We start from the raw sequence: 18547 nt of genomic DNA, 5'->3' as shown, positions 1-18547 counted from the left end.
ATAAGCAAGCAAAAGTCCAAAATGTTTGTTAAAGCCAAACACACACACACACACGCAGTACTATGAAAAGAGTGCAGCCTGAAGGGGCCAGTGCATCCATACAGAAGGTCAGGCTGAGAAGGACAGATGATGACGCACATCAGACTTAATGGCCAGGGGACCCCGAGGTTCTCCCCTGGGTGCTGCACACTCAGCCTACAAAGAAACTGGCCCAAAACAACAGAGGGCCAAGAGTGACAGAGTTTGGCAAGTTCGGTAAATGATAAAGACAACTTAAGAAAAACAGAAATAAAGTTTAAAGAGAACATTCAGCAATACTATTTTTTTTTTACACAGTCTTCTAATGGGTAACAAATATTGTGCGACAAAACTTCATCAGAAATGCATCCAAACTAAAGCCCACATCGATTTAATAAATAGTATGCTATACTCATATACATATTGTGTGCGAAAGTATTTTATAACCATGTAAATGAAGTCACGTTATTTAAAGCCTACATAATTCCTACTTGTAATATTTTTTTCAGTTTAAATCTGATCAAATTAGTCTAAATGATGCAATATAATATTACCATATAAAGTGTACTTTAGCATTTTTGAATCATCTGTACCTGAATTGGGAGTCTTCTTCATGCTCTAGGTTGCTGCTGCTCTGCTTTTCTCAGTTGTCAGTCAAATCAGTGCTTTGGTCCTCAGAGGAAACCTGGCTCTGTTCGTCTCGCGTCCAAAAGAAAACTGGAGTCGACTTTGTTTTCTCAGTTCCCCGCACTTGTTCGTGTGCGGCTCGCTCCCAGTGCGTGATGACACCGTGACTGCAGGCAGGCAGCGCAGATGCAAAAAATGCCGTGTGATCCGCGGAGCTCTATGACGTGCACTTTACTTGAGAGTCTCGAGACCGCACGACCATGGTAACGTAAATGTGAGCTAATGGGGGGGGGGGGAGGTTCCACTGACGCGCTCTCGCGCACAGATCCCAATTGGAGATAACTTGGTATTTATCCAGTGTATAGGGCTACATAATTACTATACAAAATAATTATTATTCTATCGCAGCAATAAATGAGTGCTGCCTTGGAATACCATTTATTTGATGGACCCGTCACCCGTTCTCTCGGAAGCTCAATTAGGCCTATGTGTGTGTGTATATATGCTGCATGGATAACAATTTCTCGATAACAATTAGTTGTTCAATTTATGTATAATATGAGCATGTGAAAAAAAGTGAGCTAGTGACTTCACTTGATTGATTGAGGGGGAGAACGGAGAACGATGTTCTCTTATGCTGTGGAAACTTTATCACCACTTTGAGAGGCCTACACTCCCAAGCAGACTCTTATTCTGCTCAGATACGGATACTGATGCTCTCTGTGGTTGACGATGCACTGAGTAAGCATACCGCAGCGCTGCTTAACAACGTTTACTTTGTTGCTTATTAAAAATGTGCACAACTGTGATTCAGTGGCACGTTTATATGCGTTGTAGCCATGGTGGAAGTAGGAAGTAGTCAGATCCTTTACTTTAGTAAAAGTACTAATACTATATTACAAGTAATATTCCTGCATTGATAATGTCACTTAAGTAAGTAGCCTATCATCAGGTACATTTACTTAAAAGTAAAAGTAGGCTATTCAATGCAGAAAATGCCTCACATTTTAGAAACTGGAAATGACCAAAACAGTTCTGTCAATCAAGAGTGTTTAATCAGCTAATCATAATAATAATAATAATAATAATTAATAATGTATACTCTTTATTGATCCCCAATAGGGAAATTACAATTTACACTCTGTTGTTATTACACACTATCCACAGGCGTGAAATACACCAACATGATGATGCCCAGGTCCTATATATGCACTAATGGAGAGAGTGAGTGGGCTGTGACTGCTGAACAGGCTAATCCTTTTAGCTGGATTTATAGGCCTGTATATTGTTGGATAGTTTAATTTATGATAAAACATCTTATTTTATAAACTGCATGTGTTTTGTGTGCAAAAATCTTACTAAAAAGTACAATATTTCTCTCTGAAATGTAGTGGAGTAAAAGTAGAAATTGGCATGAAAAGAAAATACTCCAGTAAAGTACAAGTACCTCAAATTTGTACTTAAGTACAGTACTTGCATTAGCAGAAAAAATACTTTCCAATGCTGCCCTCTTCTGGTTAAAAGTGAGACTGGCAATTATACTTCAATGGCTTTCACTCTGAAGAAGGAAATGAAAAAACATGGATTTTGTACGACAATAAATATTAGGATCTTAGGCTATCATTCAGACAATCTCACTTGTTAGGACAGGTAGGAAGTGACCAAGTCAGCCCTGCCAGTGAGCCAGCATGCATATTAGCATTAGCAGCCACCTGCTGCATCTAAATGGACATGACACTAAACGTTTCTGCTATATTACACTGGACAGACACATATCTGCTCCTCAGTTCAACACATTCTTATTCAATTCAACATTTCGAAAAATCTTACTGGTCCAGAGTTAGTTTGCCACCTCCTTGTATGTCAGCTCTTTAATTACAAAAAGAAAAAAAAGGAATTTAAGGGGTCATTGTTTAAAACTCCTTACATGTACATGTTAAACATGATCATTTCAGGAAGCATATCAATTCAAAAGAGGGTCATCTAATCATCAAATAAAATCAATGAATCAAGACAAAGGAGGCAGTAGTAAAAAACAGATAAGTAACAACAAGCAGAGGATAGACAGCAGACAGCTTCTGGAGAACACAGACCAAATAAAAAAAAGTCTGCAAATGGGTGGTTTTGAACTGCGGTAAAAGGTGTCACAGCTGTAACCATCTTTCAGTATGTATTCCTCTAAAGACCAACACTCTCACAAAATCCCACCATGTTATTGGTGTCAAAGGCTGAAGGTATAAATACCACAGAATAGGCCTAAATGTCACGTGAAGTACATTAGATGAATTTACAGCACAAATGTTGCATTATATACAGTAGTATATGCCTTATATGCACAAGAAAAAACTATAAAAGCAAAAACACTGAACCAGAAACAAGAATTATCACAATAAATTAAAACATTAATTGCCTTACTAATAGCTTTTAATTTACAGTAACAATTATCATCACCACCTTTTTTACCATCATCACTCTCGTTTTTCTGTTTTCCATTTAACATAATCATGCCTAATTAACTCCATTATGAATATATGGTTACATTAGATTTGTATTAATATAAATATTGTGTGAGAACTTAGACATGCAAACCACCCACACATTTACACCTACCCCATCCTCTTAAGTATGTGGTTTGTACTTCCTCACAGCTGTCATAAACAACCTTCAAAAATATAGCCACATATTGTGTCTTATGGCAAATCTAATCCAATCAATAATCTGACTGATCAGACCGGTGTGATTTCAGCCTCCTGCACCAGTGTTGCATCTCTTACTTGCTCATCATATAGCCTAGTTTTAGCTCTCTGTTTTGTTTCTCGCAAACATTTTATTTGTATTTTTTATAGAGCATAAGCCCCTGCAAGCCCACACAATTTCCAGTAATGCCTCACGGTGTCGTAGTTATGTGAGGATTAATTATGTGAGTTAATAAACCATTTTAATACGGTATGACACATGAAGAACATTATTTAAGCATGTATTACTTTTGATCAATCAGTCAAATATAGCCAAAAAAGCTATATTTCACAGCAATGAAAGATTTTGGAGATTTAATACCCCATTTTTAGCTGTTAAACATGTATTTTACATTTTGTCTGATGTGTTGATTAAAATCACAAACAGTCAAACACGTAAACCAACCCTCAAGAAGAAGACGGCCACCAAGCCAATCATTTTTTATGCCAAGCAATACTAAGCACAATCCTAAGGGTTTGGCGGCGACTGCTTTTGAGCATGGCGAAAGCCGTTCATAACTTCATACACATAATCACTGGAGACTTGCGAAACACTCGTTCTTCTTCTTCTTCTGCTAGTCCATCGTTTCACCTGTTGGTAGTGAAATATCGCTGTATCAGATTTCAGAAATTTACAGTCTTTACATTTCAGAGACCAAATTAAGAGAAATTGAAGATTGAATATTTGGGCAAATGTTAACAGTAGAAGAAATTGTAAGATTTTTATTTTTTTTATTGGGGGATCCCATATCTAAAAGACTATAATCAGTTAAAAAGGAACCAACTCAAGCACTCTGGCTCTATAACATCCTTTTTGAAAAACAATGTCCTCCATAAACCAGTGAAAAATCATCAGTGCGGTGTATTAATGTATTAAAGGAAACTTCTCTTACCAAGAGAAATAATATGTACAATATCTTGAGACGGTGGAAGAAATGTGAACAGAACAGGAAGTTTAACACTAGAACTGCCATGACGGTCATTTACACCGTTTTGGATTTTATAAGTGTAATAACTTTGCTGAATAAAAAAAAAAATTCAATCCTGCTGGTACCTGACTTTTCTAAAAGTTTTTGTATTGTCATTTAAAAAGGTTTTTAAAATAAATTACACAAAAGGCAAAGAAAATATGATCAATTTAACCTATTTAAAAGGTTTTCGCGGCATTCTTTAAATCATTTTTCGCGCGGATGAAGATGCATCTTTGTTGCTTAGTAACTATCATTGTCTCTGTTAGAGAAACGTCACTAGCATCACCTAGCCTATTTGTATTTACCGGTAGCCTATTTGATTGCAGTAGCCTACACTGCTTTTTATTTCAGTACCCTATTTAGAAACGAGTTTGAAGGAAACATGTCCAGAATGAATGAGCGAATGAAGAGGAATAGGAGTGTTGAAATGGCCTCGGAGATGCTTCAGAACATGGGAAGGGATGATTCTGATGCTGGGGCTCTATCGGAGTCGGAGGAGGAAAGTGGGTGAACGATAGGTCCAACGCTTCATCCTCATCAGAGAGTGAGTCCGTAGGCCAACAGCGGAAAAAGAGGCGACGACGAAGGCTTTGGATCCAAATGTTACAGTTACGGTCGATGGTCCCTTTGACGGCGTTGAGCCGATCATGGCTGATATTCCTGGAGAGCAGGTCAAGGTCACGGCTGATGTTCCCGGTGACATCCGCTGCATAGCTATTCAGGACATATTTGCAATTGTAGGTTATCATTGTTATTATTATCCTCATTAGTCTATTTGAGTTATTGTTGTTTTAGGCCTTCCCGAACCAGTACCCCTTGAGCCAACTGAATACAGCCGGCCTGAGTCATCACGGCCGGAGGCGGCTGTGGAAAAGGGGAAGGATGGGACGGCGTGGACGGTGCTTTAGCCGACTGAACATCCAGGGAGGAAGCAGAGCCAAAACGTCCTGACGGAAGCACGCGCACGCAAAGCGCAACATTGAAGATGCGCTCACGGCCTTTGTGTGTCTATTCGATAATGGCATGCTGAAGCAAATCAGGGACTGCACTGTGGCTGAGGCCCATCGGCACCGTGGTGACCGCTCCTGGGACCGGACAGTGGCTGAACTAAAAGCATTTATAGCCCTGCTGTATATCCACGAGCAGAGGGTGCAAAAAACATCGATTTGGACAGTCTGTGGTCAGAAAAATTGGGCTTCTCCCTTTTTACAGAAACAGATTTAGAGAGGTCATGAAATTCCTGTGGTTCGATAAGAAAGAAACCAGACGCATTCATCTGCAGGATGACAGGTTTGCCCTGGTGTCGGCAACTTGGAACAAGTCTGTGCAGAACAGCATAGCTTGTTATAAGCCTGGTGCTGACAATTAATGAGCAGCTGTTCCCCACCAAGGTACGGGGCAAATTTATTCAGTACATGGGGAACAAGCCTGATAAATTCGGCATCAAATTTTGGCTGGCTGCGGATGTGCAGTCCAAATATATGCTGAACAGGGCTCCATATCTAGGTAAAGAGGAGACGCGGAGCAGAGGTCAGCTCGTGGGAGAAAGTGTGGTGCTGAAACTGGCGGAGCCATTTCTGGGGAAGGGAAGAAACATTACAACTGATAATTTCTTCACCTTCCTAAAACTGGCCACTGCCTTACAGGCCAAAAAGACCACCTTGGTTGGCACCCTGGGCAAAGCCAAACGTGAGTTTCCTCCCTCTGTGTAAAAGAGCAGGCAGAGATGTTCAGCACAAAGGGTGCTGAAATGTGCTAACTGACCATTTACCAGGGAAAGCAGAGGAAAAATGTGTGCATTCTGAGCTCAGTGCACACAAGTGTGGGGATAACAGATGGGCCGAAGGCAAAGCCTGAGTCGGTGACTTATTATAATAACACCAAATACGGCGTAGATGTGTTGGATCAGATGGCGAAGGCGTAATCTGTGAAAGGCGGTACACAAAGATGGCCAGTGGCTGTATTTTATAACATCCTCAACCTGGCTGGAATAAACACCTAAACAAAGGAGTGCACCAGCAGCAAGATATCATGAAGGAAGTTTTTGCTGCAGTTGGCAGAGGAGCTGAGAGCCGAGTTTATGGAGGGGAAAAGGGTAGCAGCGCACGGTCCCGGTCAGCAGCGGCAGCTACCACCGCAGCAGGCACAAAAACTCAATCAGTGCCGGTGAGAAGGAGCTGCAATCAGAACAAGACAAAAAAAAACTGCAGCACATGCCGCAAACCCGTCTGTGGCAATGGTGTCAAAAAACGAGATGTCACCTGTGTTGACTGCGTTTAAAAAGCCAAATGTACACACGTGTATTTGTAAGTAATTGTTTCATGGTTCGTCCTTGTCTCCTTTTGTTATCAGATCGGTTCCAGCTTTTTCGATTAGCCTATTTTCTGTGTAAAATTTTTTGTAATTATAGCGTTTACCATGATTTCATTGATAAATGTGTGATAACTAACTAAAAATGTTTAAATTAAACTTTTGTTTAAAAAAAAAATATATATACATACATCCTAACACAATAAATGCATTAATCTTGCAATTTGGTATTTATCCTATTTAATTATAAAGTTTAGAATCTTACGGTCAAAATGACCTCTTACAGCAATTCTAAATTCTAGAAGCTGCAGCCACATCCTGCAGGACGTGGTCAGTGGTTTTTCTTTGTATTCAGCATGTGAACTGAAGATCTCAAAGAGATAACCCTCTTGTTGACATCAGTTAGGTAGTTAAATGTAGTAAGTAAGTAAGTAAAGTTTATTTGTATAGCACCTTTCACAGATAAAAATCGCAAAGTGCTTCACAATAAAATGTAATACAATACCACAAATAAAAATACAAGAACATGTTAACACAAATAGAAAACAAAACAAACAACTATAAACCCCCCTCGACTAACTAAAAGCCTGCTTGAATAGCAGAGTCTTCAATTGCTTTTTAAAAGATTCGACAGAATTCACACAACGTAGAGAGGGAGGCAAGTCATTCCACAGCCTAGGAGCTAACTGCTTGGAATGATCGATCCCCTGTAGTTTTAAAATGAGTGCGGGGAACCACTAATAACCTCAGACTACGGGCGGGTATGAAGCTGTATCAAGTCAGAGATGTAGAGAGGAACTTGAATTCTGAATTCTATACTGGACTGGTAACCAGTGAAGTGCCGCTAAAACAGGTGTGATGTGTGCTCTTTTGTTAATGTGAGTAAAAAGCCTTGCAGCAGAGTTCTGAACAGCCTGGAGATGGTTAAGCTCCTTCTTACTCAAATGGGTAAAAAGACTGTTACAGTCTAAGCAAGAGGAAATGAAAGCATGAATAATCATCTCCAACTCACCCTTTGACACTAGTGTTCTTAATAATGTAGTGTAGAGTGAATGGTATATGCCCAACACAGTAAGTAACCACCAGCTACTCAAATATTTTTGTTCAGGTATAGCTGTATGTAGAGATCTGAACTCACCCTCGGGACTATCAGCAGGATCAACATCACAGTTACTAGGGTGCTGACGGTGCAGGCGGCGATAATGATTAGGACCAGAGGTAGACTTTTCTCATTGACAGGGACACGAGACACTTCTGCTGCTGCTGTGGAACATGGTACCACCCCTGTTTAAATGATGAACAGGCAAACATGGGTTACACCGCATAAAATGTCCTCATGCAAATGTTCCTGTAGCATTCCATATAGTGATAGCATTTGTATCACAGCTTTAACGATACATATTTTTTACTTTTACATTATATAAAAATGAGTTTTCCATAGACATGAGGGAGATGACCTCTAATACCAAAAGAAGGTAGATAAGACAAGCACATAAAAAATGGCTTTAAAATAACTAAGAGACATTGTCCACCAGTGGTGGAGAATTCGGAAGTATTCAGTATTCAGATCCTTTACTTAATGAAAGTAGTAATAATAATAAATAATAAAACTATATTACACTTACAATCTGAATATATTAATGAAGTTAAAGTACACGTGTTATAAGAAAAATGTAGCAACATGAACAATATAATGGTTTTTCATTTGCTATTGCTATTTGGATCTAGTATGTAAGAATATCCCCTGGAGTCTTACTAAGCACAAAACATAGGTAATCTCACCATGTGGGATACCTTAATGAAACGTGCAAGCCGATTTTGTCGCATATTCACTTTTAGAGGCTCACAAGAAAGAGGAATAGAAAACATTTAAAGAAAGGAAACAAACAGTGGGGTCAACAAAACAAAAATGTTAACCACTTTTGTATACTTTTGAATATCTTTATGAATGTATCATAGTTTAGAAATTCACCATATTCTTTGTTTGTAAAAGCTAATCGAGTCACAAGTAACTGGTAACTACAGCCATCAAACTTAGTAGTGAAGTAAAAAGTAAATTTCCTTATGAAGTATTTCCCTATGAAATGTACCAGAAGTATACAGTAGAATGAAATGGCTAACTGAAAAAGGTACCTACTGTATATGTATGTACAGTACTTGGGTTACTACCCTTAAGAAAAGACCTTGTGTAGTTTTGGAGAAGAAAAAAGTATACGCACCGCTTATAAAAAGTGTGTAGGTGCTGCATGGGACATGAACATTGTTGATGTAGACACAACTGTAGAAACCAGAGTCGTTCACGGTCAGGTTGCTGATGGTGATGTTGTGGTTCGACAATGATCCTTTTGTCTCAATCCTGCCTGTGTATCCAGTTCGCGGGGTTATTTTGTCAGTTGATCCTGGATAGGGGTGATAGTAAAGCACCTCTTTCTGCTGCTTATGATCTTGATCTTGACTGTGATACAGATACATCCCATCAGACCCTTCAATGCTGCGGGGACATCCAGCGGAGGAACACTTTAAGGTGACGTTCTTGCCAGCCTCTCGCCACACTGCATTATTCTCTGTCATAATAGAGACAACTGTATAATTAGACATTTTAAAAACATACCACAAACCATCTACACAGCATTTCCTCAAAGCAGCAACTGAAACCTTTTTGCATAGTTTAAAAAAGAAATCCTCTTAGCTTGTCTAGTGAACATTGCTGCAGGCAGACTCCAACAACAACAAAATGTTTGAAGATTAAAGAAAAGAAATGCATACCTGCATTGGCAAAAACGCAGAGCAACAGTGTGGACCAACAGAGGTTCTTCATTCTGCCACACTGATTGTATACTGTCTTTGTCTCTCACATATATACACCCCACAGGCTTCCTCTACTGTTGTTTGATGACGTGCAACCTCATTTGATCCTTAGACCGTGATATGTAGCTTGGCTTCAATGCTGTAATATTGTAAACAAGAATGTAAAGGTAAAGCCAAGGTTCTTGTTTAGCTGAAAAATGTGTCACGTTTAAAAATGACCTCACTATCCAATGGAGATTATTAAATACATAACTGTAAAGGGAAATAGGAATTGCTGTGGCTATTGCTAGTCTCACTAACCAATAGAATTAACCCTTGTGTTGTCTTCCCGTCGACTGGTAAGCAACTTTTAGTTTTTCTGGGTAAAGATTTGAAGTTTTTTAAAGTTTTTTTTGTCACTTTTGTCGTTTGTTTCTGTGCTTTTTTTTGACGTTTTTTCTTCTTTTTTTGCGCCACGTTTTTGAAGCTTTTTCAAAAAATTGCATGGAACATGTCATATAAACATATTAAAATGTATATTGTAAAAGAAGGCCTACTATTCTATATAAGCTAATAGACTATTAGATGATGTTGAAAAAATGATTCCGTATTGGCCGATGCTTTTTAGCATTTGAAAAAAAAGGTGACGTAACATGAATTATAAATATAATATATAAAAAAGAATAAAAGCAAGATACACTTTTAATGTTGTAATTCAAGTTTTTGAAGTTAGGACATTTGTATAATTGAAATGAACTGTGTAAGGATCTGTAGGGTATGTTTGGACACTGACATGAGAACCACCTGTATTGCAGTTCACCTCTATTTTCCTGTCAGTGCCATTTTCTTTATGAAAAACTATGTCCTCAATAGTTGAGTGTTTCAAGCATAACCAAGTGAATAATTGGTATACAAGAAAAATTCTCATACCAACTGAAATGATATGCATCTTCGGAAGGTAGAAGAAATGAAAACAGAGGTTAAGTTTAAAGAAGTTGCAGCCACATCCTGCAGACAGAGCAGTCAGTGGTTTTTCTTTGTATTCAGCACGTGAACTGAAGATCTCAAAGAGATAACCCTCTTGTTGACAGCAAATAGGTTTTTTGGTAGGATGCAGCGTGATAGACTGATTAGCTTACCTTGTAATATTGCCCATTTTGCATTTGTGTTGTGGGCTTTTGCTTTTGTGTTGTCCGTTTATGGGCTTGGGTTTCGAATTTGCCAAGCAATACGACACGTCTCGGCCACCGTACCATTCCAATTACTATTAATTTTGAGAAAATTTCTAAACTTACTTTTAATTTCGTGGCTCCACTTGGATACCGGTGGAGCATTCCAACATCGTATCGCCTTCAGCACTGCTTAATTTTCTTTTCCATGTATCCGCGTCGAACTAAGTTGTTGTTGTCGTTAGCCGTTAGCTGAAGCCTACTGAGGGCAAGATGTATGCCATGATGAATTGTGTCTCTTTCTACCATAGATATATACTACGATATACACACGAACTGCCACGAGACTGGGTTGATATACATGTACGCCTATGATGTACAAGACCAGTCAGTGGTCTTGCCATGTCATGTCAGTGCGTTCCATTTGTACTGTCGCAGACTGGGCATGTCTATGGCCCCACAATAGATCCTCTGAACTGTCTCTGCTGGATCGTGCTGGCAGCAACCGAAATATAAGTAGAATATCTTGAGTGTAATAAATAATGCGTTGATTATCCATTGAATAGAAGTGTAAAGCGGGCGTCCAGAGAGCACTGAGCAATCCATGGATATATCGTTTTTCTGTTTTTACCTTACACAATTTATTTAGTTCTTGACACGGAAGTGACATCAGAAGAAAGGACGCTGTCTCTTATTGGCTCTCGTGCCTAACCCTAACCAATCCAACCAACAAAGGTAACAAGTACTAGCCAATCAGAAGTAGTGGCCCTGTGGTCCACCGGAAGAAGAGGGACTTTTATGTCTTTTTTTTAAAAAAAAAAAAAAAAAAAAAAAAGAAAAAAAAAAAATCTTTTTTTTAAAAAATTTTTTTTTTTATAAAACTTTAAAAAAAAAAAAAAAAAAAAAAAAATTTTTTTTTTTTTAAAAAATTTATAAATTATTATTATAAAAAAAAAATTTTTTTTTTTTTAAAAAAAAAAAAAAAAATAAAAAAAAAAAAAAAAAAAAAAAAAATAAAAAAAAAAAAAAAAAAAAAAAAAAAAAAAAAAAAAAAAAAAAAAAAAAAAAAAAAAAAAAAAAAAAAAAAAAAAAAAAAAAAAAAAAAAAAAAAAAAAAACCTCCCCAAAAAAAAAAAAACTAAAATTTAAAAAAAAAATGACTTTTGCCCATTGACATATTTTGCCTCGAGAGTTGTAGTTGTAGCGCCCGCCAACAAAACTAAAGAAGAAGAAGAGTTTGCCATAATAATAATAATTAAAAAAAAAAAAACAACAGAAGAAGAAGAGAACACACTTTGGAGTGCCAGTAGCTACTGGCCCGAGAATTGATTTTAAAACATTTTATTTCAACTTTTCCAAAATGGCATCAAAACCTAGCAAAGAAGAACCCTTTGCATTAATCCTGGAAAGTGACGATGATGGGGAATCAGGAGCAGAGAGTTTTCTCACGGATGAAGAGATGGCTTATCAAGAGGGGTTTGACCCAGCTGAGGATTTGTAAGTTATCTACATTTAGTTTCAATGTAACGTTAGTTACATGGATAGTGTTTTTTTAAAGATGTTTAAAGTTGGTGGTTATTTGGGCAGAAAGCGTTTATTAGAATCAACTTTAATGGGCAAGTTTGTGTAACGTCAACACACACACAAGCAATTTGACTCCGGGTTGTTGTTGTTGTTGTAATGTAACGTTACATACACATGACAGGACAGACCTACAGCTTAAACAAACAATGATTAAAGCTGAACAAAGATAAACATGAACATTTTATCAGTGTATCATGATATGCCAAACAATTGTATACCAAAGAATAAAGCAACGTGCCTACAGCCGTACAAACCCATGGTGTAGCTAGTGCAATCTAGTGTTGAGTACAGTGTAAGTTTCAGTGTGTGTGTGTGTGTGTGTGTGTGTGTGTGTGGGGGGGTGTTATATTGAGCAATCTCAGCCTTTGTCCTCCTATACTGTGTGAGATGTGAAACACAAAACACGTACTAGTATGATATATATGATCTGATATTACAAACCTTCAATCTTCCTAATGGTTTCATCTGTTTTTACAGTGACGATGAGCAACAGGAATCTGAAAAGCCTAGCACCTCGGCTGTAGGACAACAAGCCAGCCCCCCTGCTTCTTCAGAAAGAAAGCAGCCACCCCAGAATGGGAAAGATTGTGGACATGTGCAGCCTGAAGCAGAACCTCGTTCTCCACAACACCGCCGGATACTGGTACCCAGGTCCAGGTGTGCACGAGGTGTATCAAGAGACCAGTCCAGATCCAGATCTCCACTTCGGAGGCAGTCACAGCCACAGCCAGTACACTCAGTCACATCCTGGAAAACTGAGACGGACCCTGATGTATGTCCAGTGCCAAAAATGTTCATGCCAGCAAGACCCCCTGGACATCAACTGAACTCGGGCACCAAATACTCACCACTGGATCTTTTCAAACTGTTTTTTAGCAATAGCGCAGTTCAAACAATTTGTCAACACACAAATAAACAAGCTGCTAAAGACATTGCAAAAGGCAAAAGATATTCCTGGACTGACATCAACTGCCAGGAGTTTTTCAAGTATGTGGGACTGAATTTCTTCTTTGCTCTGGTGAAACTCGACAATATCCAGGATTACTGGAAAAAGAGCACCATTTTCAGCGTGCCGTTTCCAGCCAATGTGATGCCACGGGACAGGTACCGGATGATATCTTGGAACATCCACATGAGTGATCCTGAGAAAGATGTGGAGAATGACCAAAAGAAGGGGACACCAGATTATGACCCCCTGTTTCAACTGAAACCCCTTCTGGACACCATCAAAACTGCTTGCAAAGCATTTTACCACCCCAGACGGAACCTTTCAATTGACAAGAGGATGGTGGCTACAAAGGCCCATATTGGAACGACACAATACATAAAAGCGAAGCCGATCAAGTGGGGTTTTAAGCTCTTTGTGTTGGCTGACAGCAGCAATGGCTACACCTGGGACTTTGCTGTGTACACTGGGAAGTCCCAGTTGGCCTCAGGCGTTGGCCTTGCATATGACTCTGTCATGTCCCTGATGAAGACGGCATACCTGGGTAGTGGCTTTCATCTATATGTGGATCATTTCTACACCAGTCCAAAACTCTTCAAGGAACTGTTGAGCCTGAATATTGGAGCATGTGGCACGTACAGAGACACCAGAAGAGAATGCCCCCGCACAAACTCAAATGCTCTGAAGAAAAGCGATCCCAGAGGCTCCATCAGGTGGATCCGTGACGGCCCACTACTTTTTGTGAAGTGGATGGACACACGTGAGGTCTCTGTCTGCTCCACAATCCACGAGGCATTCTCTGGAAGCACCCTGCATAAGAGGATGAAAACTAAGGATGGCAGCTGGACCACCAAATCTATTCCATGCCCAACACCTGTTGTGGAATATAACCGGCACATGGGAGGCGTTTATTTGTCTAACCAGCTGATCCAGTGCTACTCTGTACATCACAATAGCATGCGCTGGTACCGGACATTGTTTTTCCACTTCCTGGACATTGCAGCTACAAACAGCTTCCTCCTACACAAGGAGCTCTGCAGAGAGAAGCAGGAGGAACCCATGACCCACAGAGCCTTTCTGCAGGAGCTGACAGCCCAGTTGTGCGGCGTCACAGTTGTGACCCCTCCAGCCCAGGCACACAGCGGCCACTTACCCGTGGCAATCTCAGAACAGACTGAATTAAGCAAGAGGGCCTCGTATGGGCGCAGGACCTGTGTACACTGCAGGAAGACCAAGCAGGTGAGGCAGTCTACCCCCTGGAAGTGCATGGAGTGTGACGTGGCCCTCTGCGTCATTGCAGACAGAAACTGCTTTCGGGACTGGCACAACTAACTTTTGTCTGAAATAATTGTAAAAAGCTTTTTGATCTGTGTTGGTTGCAGTGTTTATTCCCTCTTCACTATTGTCCTGTGTCATTTGAATAAACACGTGAGATTCAGTTAAGTTTTTAGTTTTCCTTTTGAGCAGAGAGGAGAGCAGCCAGACTAACTGTCTTCACCAGGCTGACAGATAGCAGAAATTTTGTATTTGTACATATTTTTTTATTTTTACCTCATCTAGCTTTATAGCATTGATACAGATGTGGCAATCTTGATCTTGTTTTACTTGTACAATGACAATAAAGATATTCTATTCTTTTTACTGGACAAAATAGTTTTCTTGTACGGCGTGGTAAAAAAGAAGCAAGCAGACAGTAAACTGCTTAGATAAACCGATAAAGACAACAAACATGTTACTGCACTTCATGGAAACGTCAATCTCATCTAGATCAGCAACACACTTTAAATTAGTAAGGAAAATACATTTTGCCATGCCTGGACACCAGGCATCCATCAGGTAGCTTGCTACTTTTGGAGCTCACAACTAGGGCTGGGTATCATTAAAAAATGTTCAATACCAGTTCCTAAACAATACTTTTTTCAATACCAATTTTATAAAATCCATTTTAACAAAACTAAATTACAACAACATTAACATTAAGGCACAATTCTTTTTCAGCTACTACTATGTGAGTCCCGTGTAAGGTAGCTTTTTCCCCTGCATGCCTCTACTAGGGGTGTGAATCTTCACTGGTGTCACGATTCAATTTGATTACGATTATCCTGTCAACAATTCAATACAATGCGTCACCACCTCAAATTTATTATATATTGCTACACATGGTTTTCATCAACAAATTCAGCCAGCCATATATCTGAACTCCCATTTTCATTGCATCTGCTCTTAAAAAAAAAAAGACACTTCCTGAATCTAGCGGAGTCTAAATACAGCAGACAAAAGGCAAAAACAAAAAAAGCAGCTAACGGAAAATGAACAAGTAACATCAGTAGGCAATAATCGATTATTGTCTGTCACTGCATTGATGCAGAATCGTCCATCGCCTGCGTCGCGATGTAATGATTAATTTTACGTTAAGACAGCCAATCATACACATTAGATCTCGGTAGAAGCATGCTGCATACTTATTGGCTCACTGACTATGATGATTTTCTCCTTAGGTATTGAATGAGGAGGCATTTTTCGATACTAAGGAGGAAATTCGGTTGGTGCCTAAAAAGTATTGAATTCAGTACCCAGCCCTACTTGCAACCCACAAGTCCTTCACATGTGCTGTTATGTCCTAACATGTTGTAATGCTATTTGTCCAGTAGATGGCAGTATTAACATAAATTAAGGTTTTGCAAGTTTCTAAATTCTGCAATATTCATCTTAAATCTGGTTAAAAATGATCTAAAAATCATAATATGTGATGTCTTTTATTGAATGATCTAAAAACAGACAAACTCAGTCTGGTAATGAATAGCAGAAATAGTCATAAGACCTTTGATCCAGAGTCAAAGGCTTAAAACAAGTCTGAAAGTGCAGGTTCAAAAGTATTACAGTAAGTCTTTCCCATAGACAGTATATAAAGGTCTTTCCTCACTGTTAATCAGTTTCACAGTATCTGACAAAAACTCTGAAGAAAACTAGAAAAACCATCAAACACGTCTGGAGATGTGTATAATAATGTGTTGCACACACAGCAAACACACCATAAATGATGTCATCATTCTGTGTTCACCTGAAAGTGAGGTCAGTGACCAGAAAAGTGAATTGGTTTTTTATCATATTTAGACATGTGCGCTACAAGTTCCCATTAACAAGAACTACCATGTCTGAAATATTATCTACATGAGTGCACAGCAAAAATACTAAAATAATTAACACTGTTCTTTTTCAATTCAAAATGTGTTTTATTACATGGACCAATCACAGATCACTTTGAACAGACTATGTTATTCATTAAAACAAGTTAATAATATACCTGGCTGTAGTCCAGTCACATTCTGTTTCATTTTTAAAAATTCACAGAGACAGAGTTACAATTTTCAGATTTATAAAAACAGTATATACACAACAGTACTCACATGTGCCTCTCACAAGTTTTGTTTGACGACATTTATGTGTGTGTTTTTTTTTTCAATTTCCAAAATAAACTTTAAAATCAAAAACCTTATACACTTAATGGTGTTGTTTTTCTCCATCCACAAAGTCAATGAATAACGCTGATACCTTTGTGTGAGAGAACCAAGATTAATCATTTACTTTTGCTGATGTCTATGGCATGTTCCATTATCGAGCAGATTAGAAATCACGCCCACCGTCCATTTCTATGAGAGCTGGTATCAGATGCAGATAAGGAAACCAAAAAACTGCCTGAGATGGTGACCATCTGATTTGACAATGAAGTTGTATAAGGCTGCCAGAAGTTACATAAACACAGTTTTCATTGAAGACAACACAAGGAGGAGAGGAACACAAAGGTGTTTTTGGCTTTTATACAACGTGACATGTGAAGATCATGTGATGCACAGAAGTGCAACCAGCATCCAGCTCATGACATTTCTCAGTGGTTAGAATAAGGATATAAAATGTGCTGGGGGCTGAAGGTTCTCAGACAGTGAACGCTAACACTAAAGTTAGAATCTGTGATATTATTGGTCTTAAAACAGGAAATAATAAGTGCTCTAAAACCATGACAAACTTCTAATCAAGGACCCTTAAAAGGAAAAGGCTGGCAATAATCTATCCTTTTTCAGATTTTCTACCAACTCTGAACTCATCTACTAACATACTGTTTATTGCCCCTGTAGCCACTCCAGTATAGCCTATTCCTCTGTGCCACAGACCTCCAGTGTGGTCAACGCCCTAAAAACTGGCACAGCCTACTGCTCCACTGATGAATGATCGCAAAAACAACAACAAAATACAATGCACAAAACAATGTCATCATCATTCAGTGTCACCTGCTGAGTTGAGTCTGACATATTCTGACGTATGTCATTTCGTTAATTTAGTGACTAGAAGATGGTCTAAACTTTTGGCTCACTCCTTAAATATGTTTATTTTGAGTCCATCCCACCTGGTGCCACAAATTCTTACTAGTGTGGGACTGAGCATAGCTCTAAACAAATACACTAATTAGTCCTGAGAAACTTTCAGTAAAAGCTAGCGCCCAGCTGTTTAGGGAAATTACTGAAGCTTTTCAAAAAGTTAAACTGCACATAATGCTTGGAACCCATTTTAACAATTAACGTCGTCAGCAGCAACGAATGGTCCTGGATCTGAGCGTCCTAGATGGTAGGAAAGACAAAAAGTCCTGAGATGGGCTAGCACATTGCTGCTTTTGGTCTTTTCATAGAATTAGTTGACAGAAATATCTAGTATTATGCTTATCTTGTCTTTTGTTACATTTCCATGGAATACACATATAACTCCCTAACTATCCTAATAATATGACTTCCTTTTGTGCAACACTTTCTTCAGAACGTTGACATAATACGACAAGAGGAAGTGAAAAGGAGGGCCATTCCTGCCAAGCTACAAAATGCTACAGTTACTGCGTGGGCACAATTAAACAAAATATTTTCTCCAACAACCAAAACATATCAAAGATCCGCTGCCCTCCTAAATTCACTAAGGTGGTTTACGGTGATGTTACACCGAGCTCCCGATGTGGTTGTCAACGTTTAAAGGTCACATGGCCTGAACAGGACCCCCTGCCTTCTAGTTGTCCATCATCACTGATTCAAAATCAGAGATCTTTCTTCAGATTTAGATCTCATTTAAGATTGTTTTCTTAGAAAGTTGAAGTGAATGAAGGGCTTACAGTTCCTCGGATTAATCACAGTAGTACAAGTTATTCCTGGTTATATACGCAGTCGTTTATAATAGGGAAAATACAAACGATAGAGTGGAGATTAGCAAACAAGGAAGTGTTGATTTCAGAGGTTGCCAGTACGTTAGCATGTGACATGTGACATGCAGTGTCTCCTGTAGCGAGCGAGCGAGAGAGAGAGAGAGAGAGAGAGAGAGAGAGAGAGAGAGAGAGAGAGAGAGAGAGAGCTTTTAGCTATGCGAT

The 18547-nt window shown here is 38.9% G+C and overlaps 3 protein-coding genes across 8 annotated transcripts in view; 1 reads left to right on the top strand and 2 right to left on the bottom strand.

The window, feature by feature from the left end:
- Positions 1–2485: 2485 nt before the first annotated feature.
- On the bottom strand, positions 2486–11338 carry si:rp71-81e14.2 (uncharacterized protein LOC100002239 homolog). 3 transcript variants are annotated; one of them, XM_039813931.1, is made up of 5 exons: positions 10744–11338; positions 9428–9608; positions 8881–9225; positions 7800–7945; positions 2486–3972 (listed from the first exon to the last, which is right to left on the bottom strand). In XM_039813931.1, the coding sequence occupies exons 2-5, from the start codon at positions 9477–9479 to the stop codon at positions 3850–3852; spliced, it is 666 nt and encodes a 221-aa protein (XP_039669865.1). In that variant the 5' UTR covers positions 9480–9608; positions 10744–11338; the 3' UTR covers positions 2486–3849. The 3 variants fall into 3 exon arrangements, with proteins under 3 accessions (XP_039669865.1, XP_039669884.1, XP_039669875.1); XM_039813950.1 differs by having other exon boundaries at positions 11249–11321; XM_039813941.1 differs by lacking the exon at positions 10744–11338 and adding an exon at positions 10588–10737.
- Positions 11339–11778: 440 nt separating this feature from the next.
- LOC120561952 (piggyBac transposable element-derived protein 4-like) lies at positions 11779–14589 on the top strand. The gene is made up of 2 exons (XM_039805339.1): positions 11779–12113; positions 12678–14589. Exons 1-2 carry the CDS (start codon positions 11977–11979, stop codon positions 14476–14478), a joined length of 1938 nt encoding a protein of 645 aa, XP_039661273.1. The 5' UTR covers positions 11779–11976; the 3' UTR covers positions 14479–14589.
- A 2001-nt stretch (positions 14590–16590) lies between these two features.
- LOC120556399 (CD276 antigen-like) overlaps positions 16591–18547 on the bottom strand; it is a 66457-nt gene continuing 64500 nt past the window's right edge. For all 4 annotated transcript variants that reach the window (XM_039796009.1, XM_039796000.1, XM_039795991.1 and 1 more), the window contains one exon: positions 16591–18459. The gene's annotated coding sequence lies outside the window, so the exon portion shown is untranslated. The remainder of the gene's footprint in view (positions 18460–18547) is intronic.

This window comes from Perca fluviatilis, chromosome 1, assembly GCF_010015445.1.
Source record: "Perca fluviatilis chromosome 1, GENO_Pfluv_1.0, whole genome shotgun sequence".
NCBI lineage: Eukaryota > Metazoa > Chordata > Actinopteri > Perciformes > Percidae > Perca > Perca fluviatilis.
The sequence above is the reverse complement of the archived record's forward strand: the minus strand, read 5'-3'. Positions and strand labels throughout refer to the sequence as shown.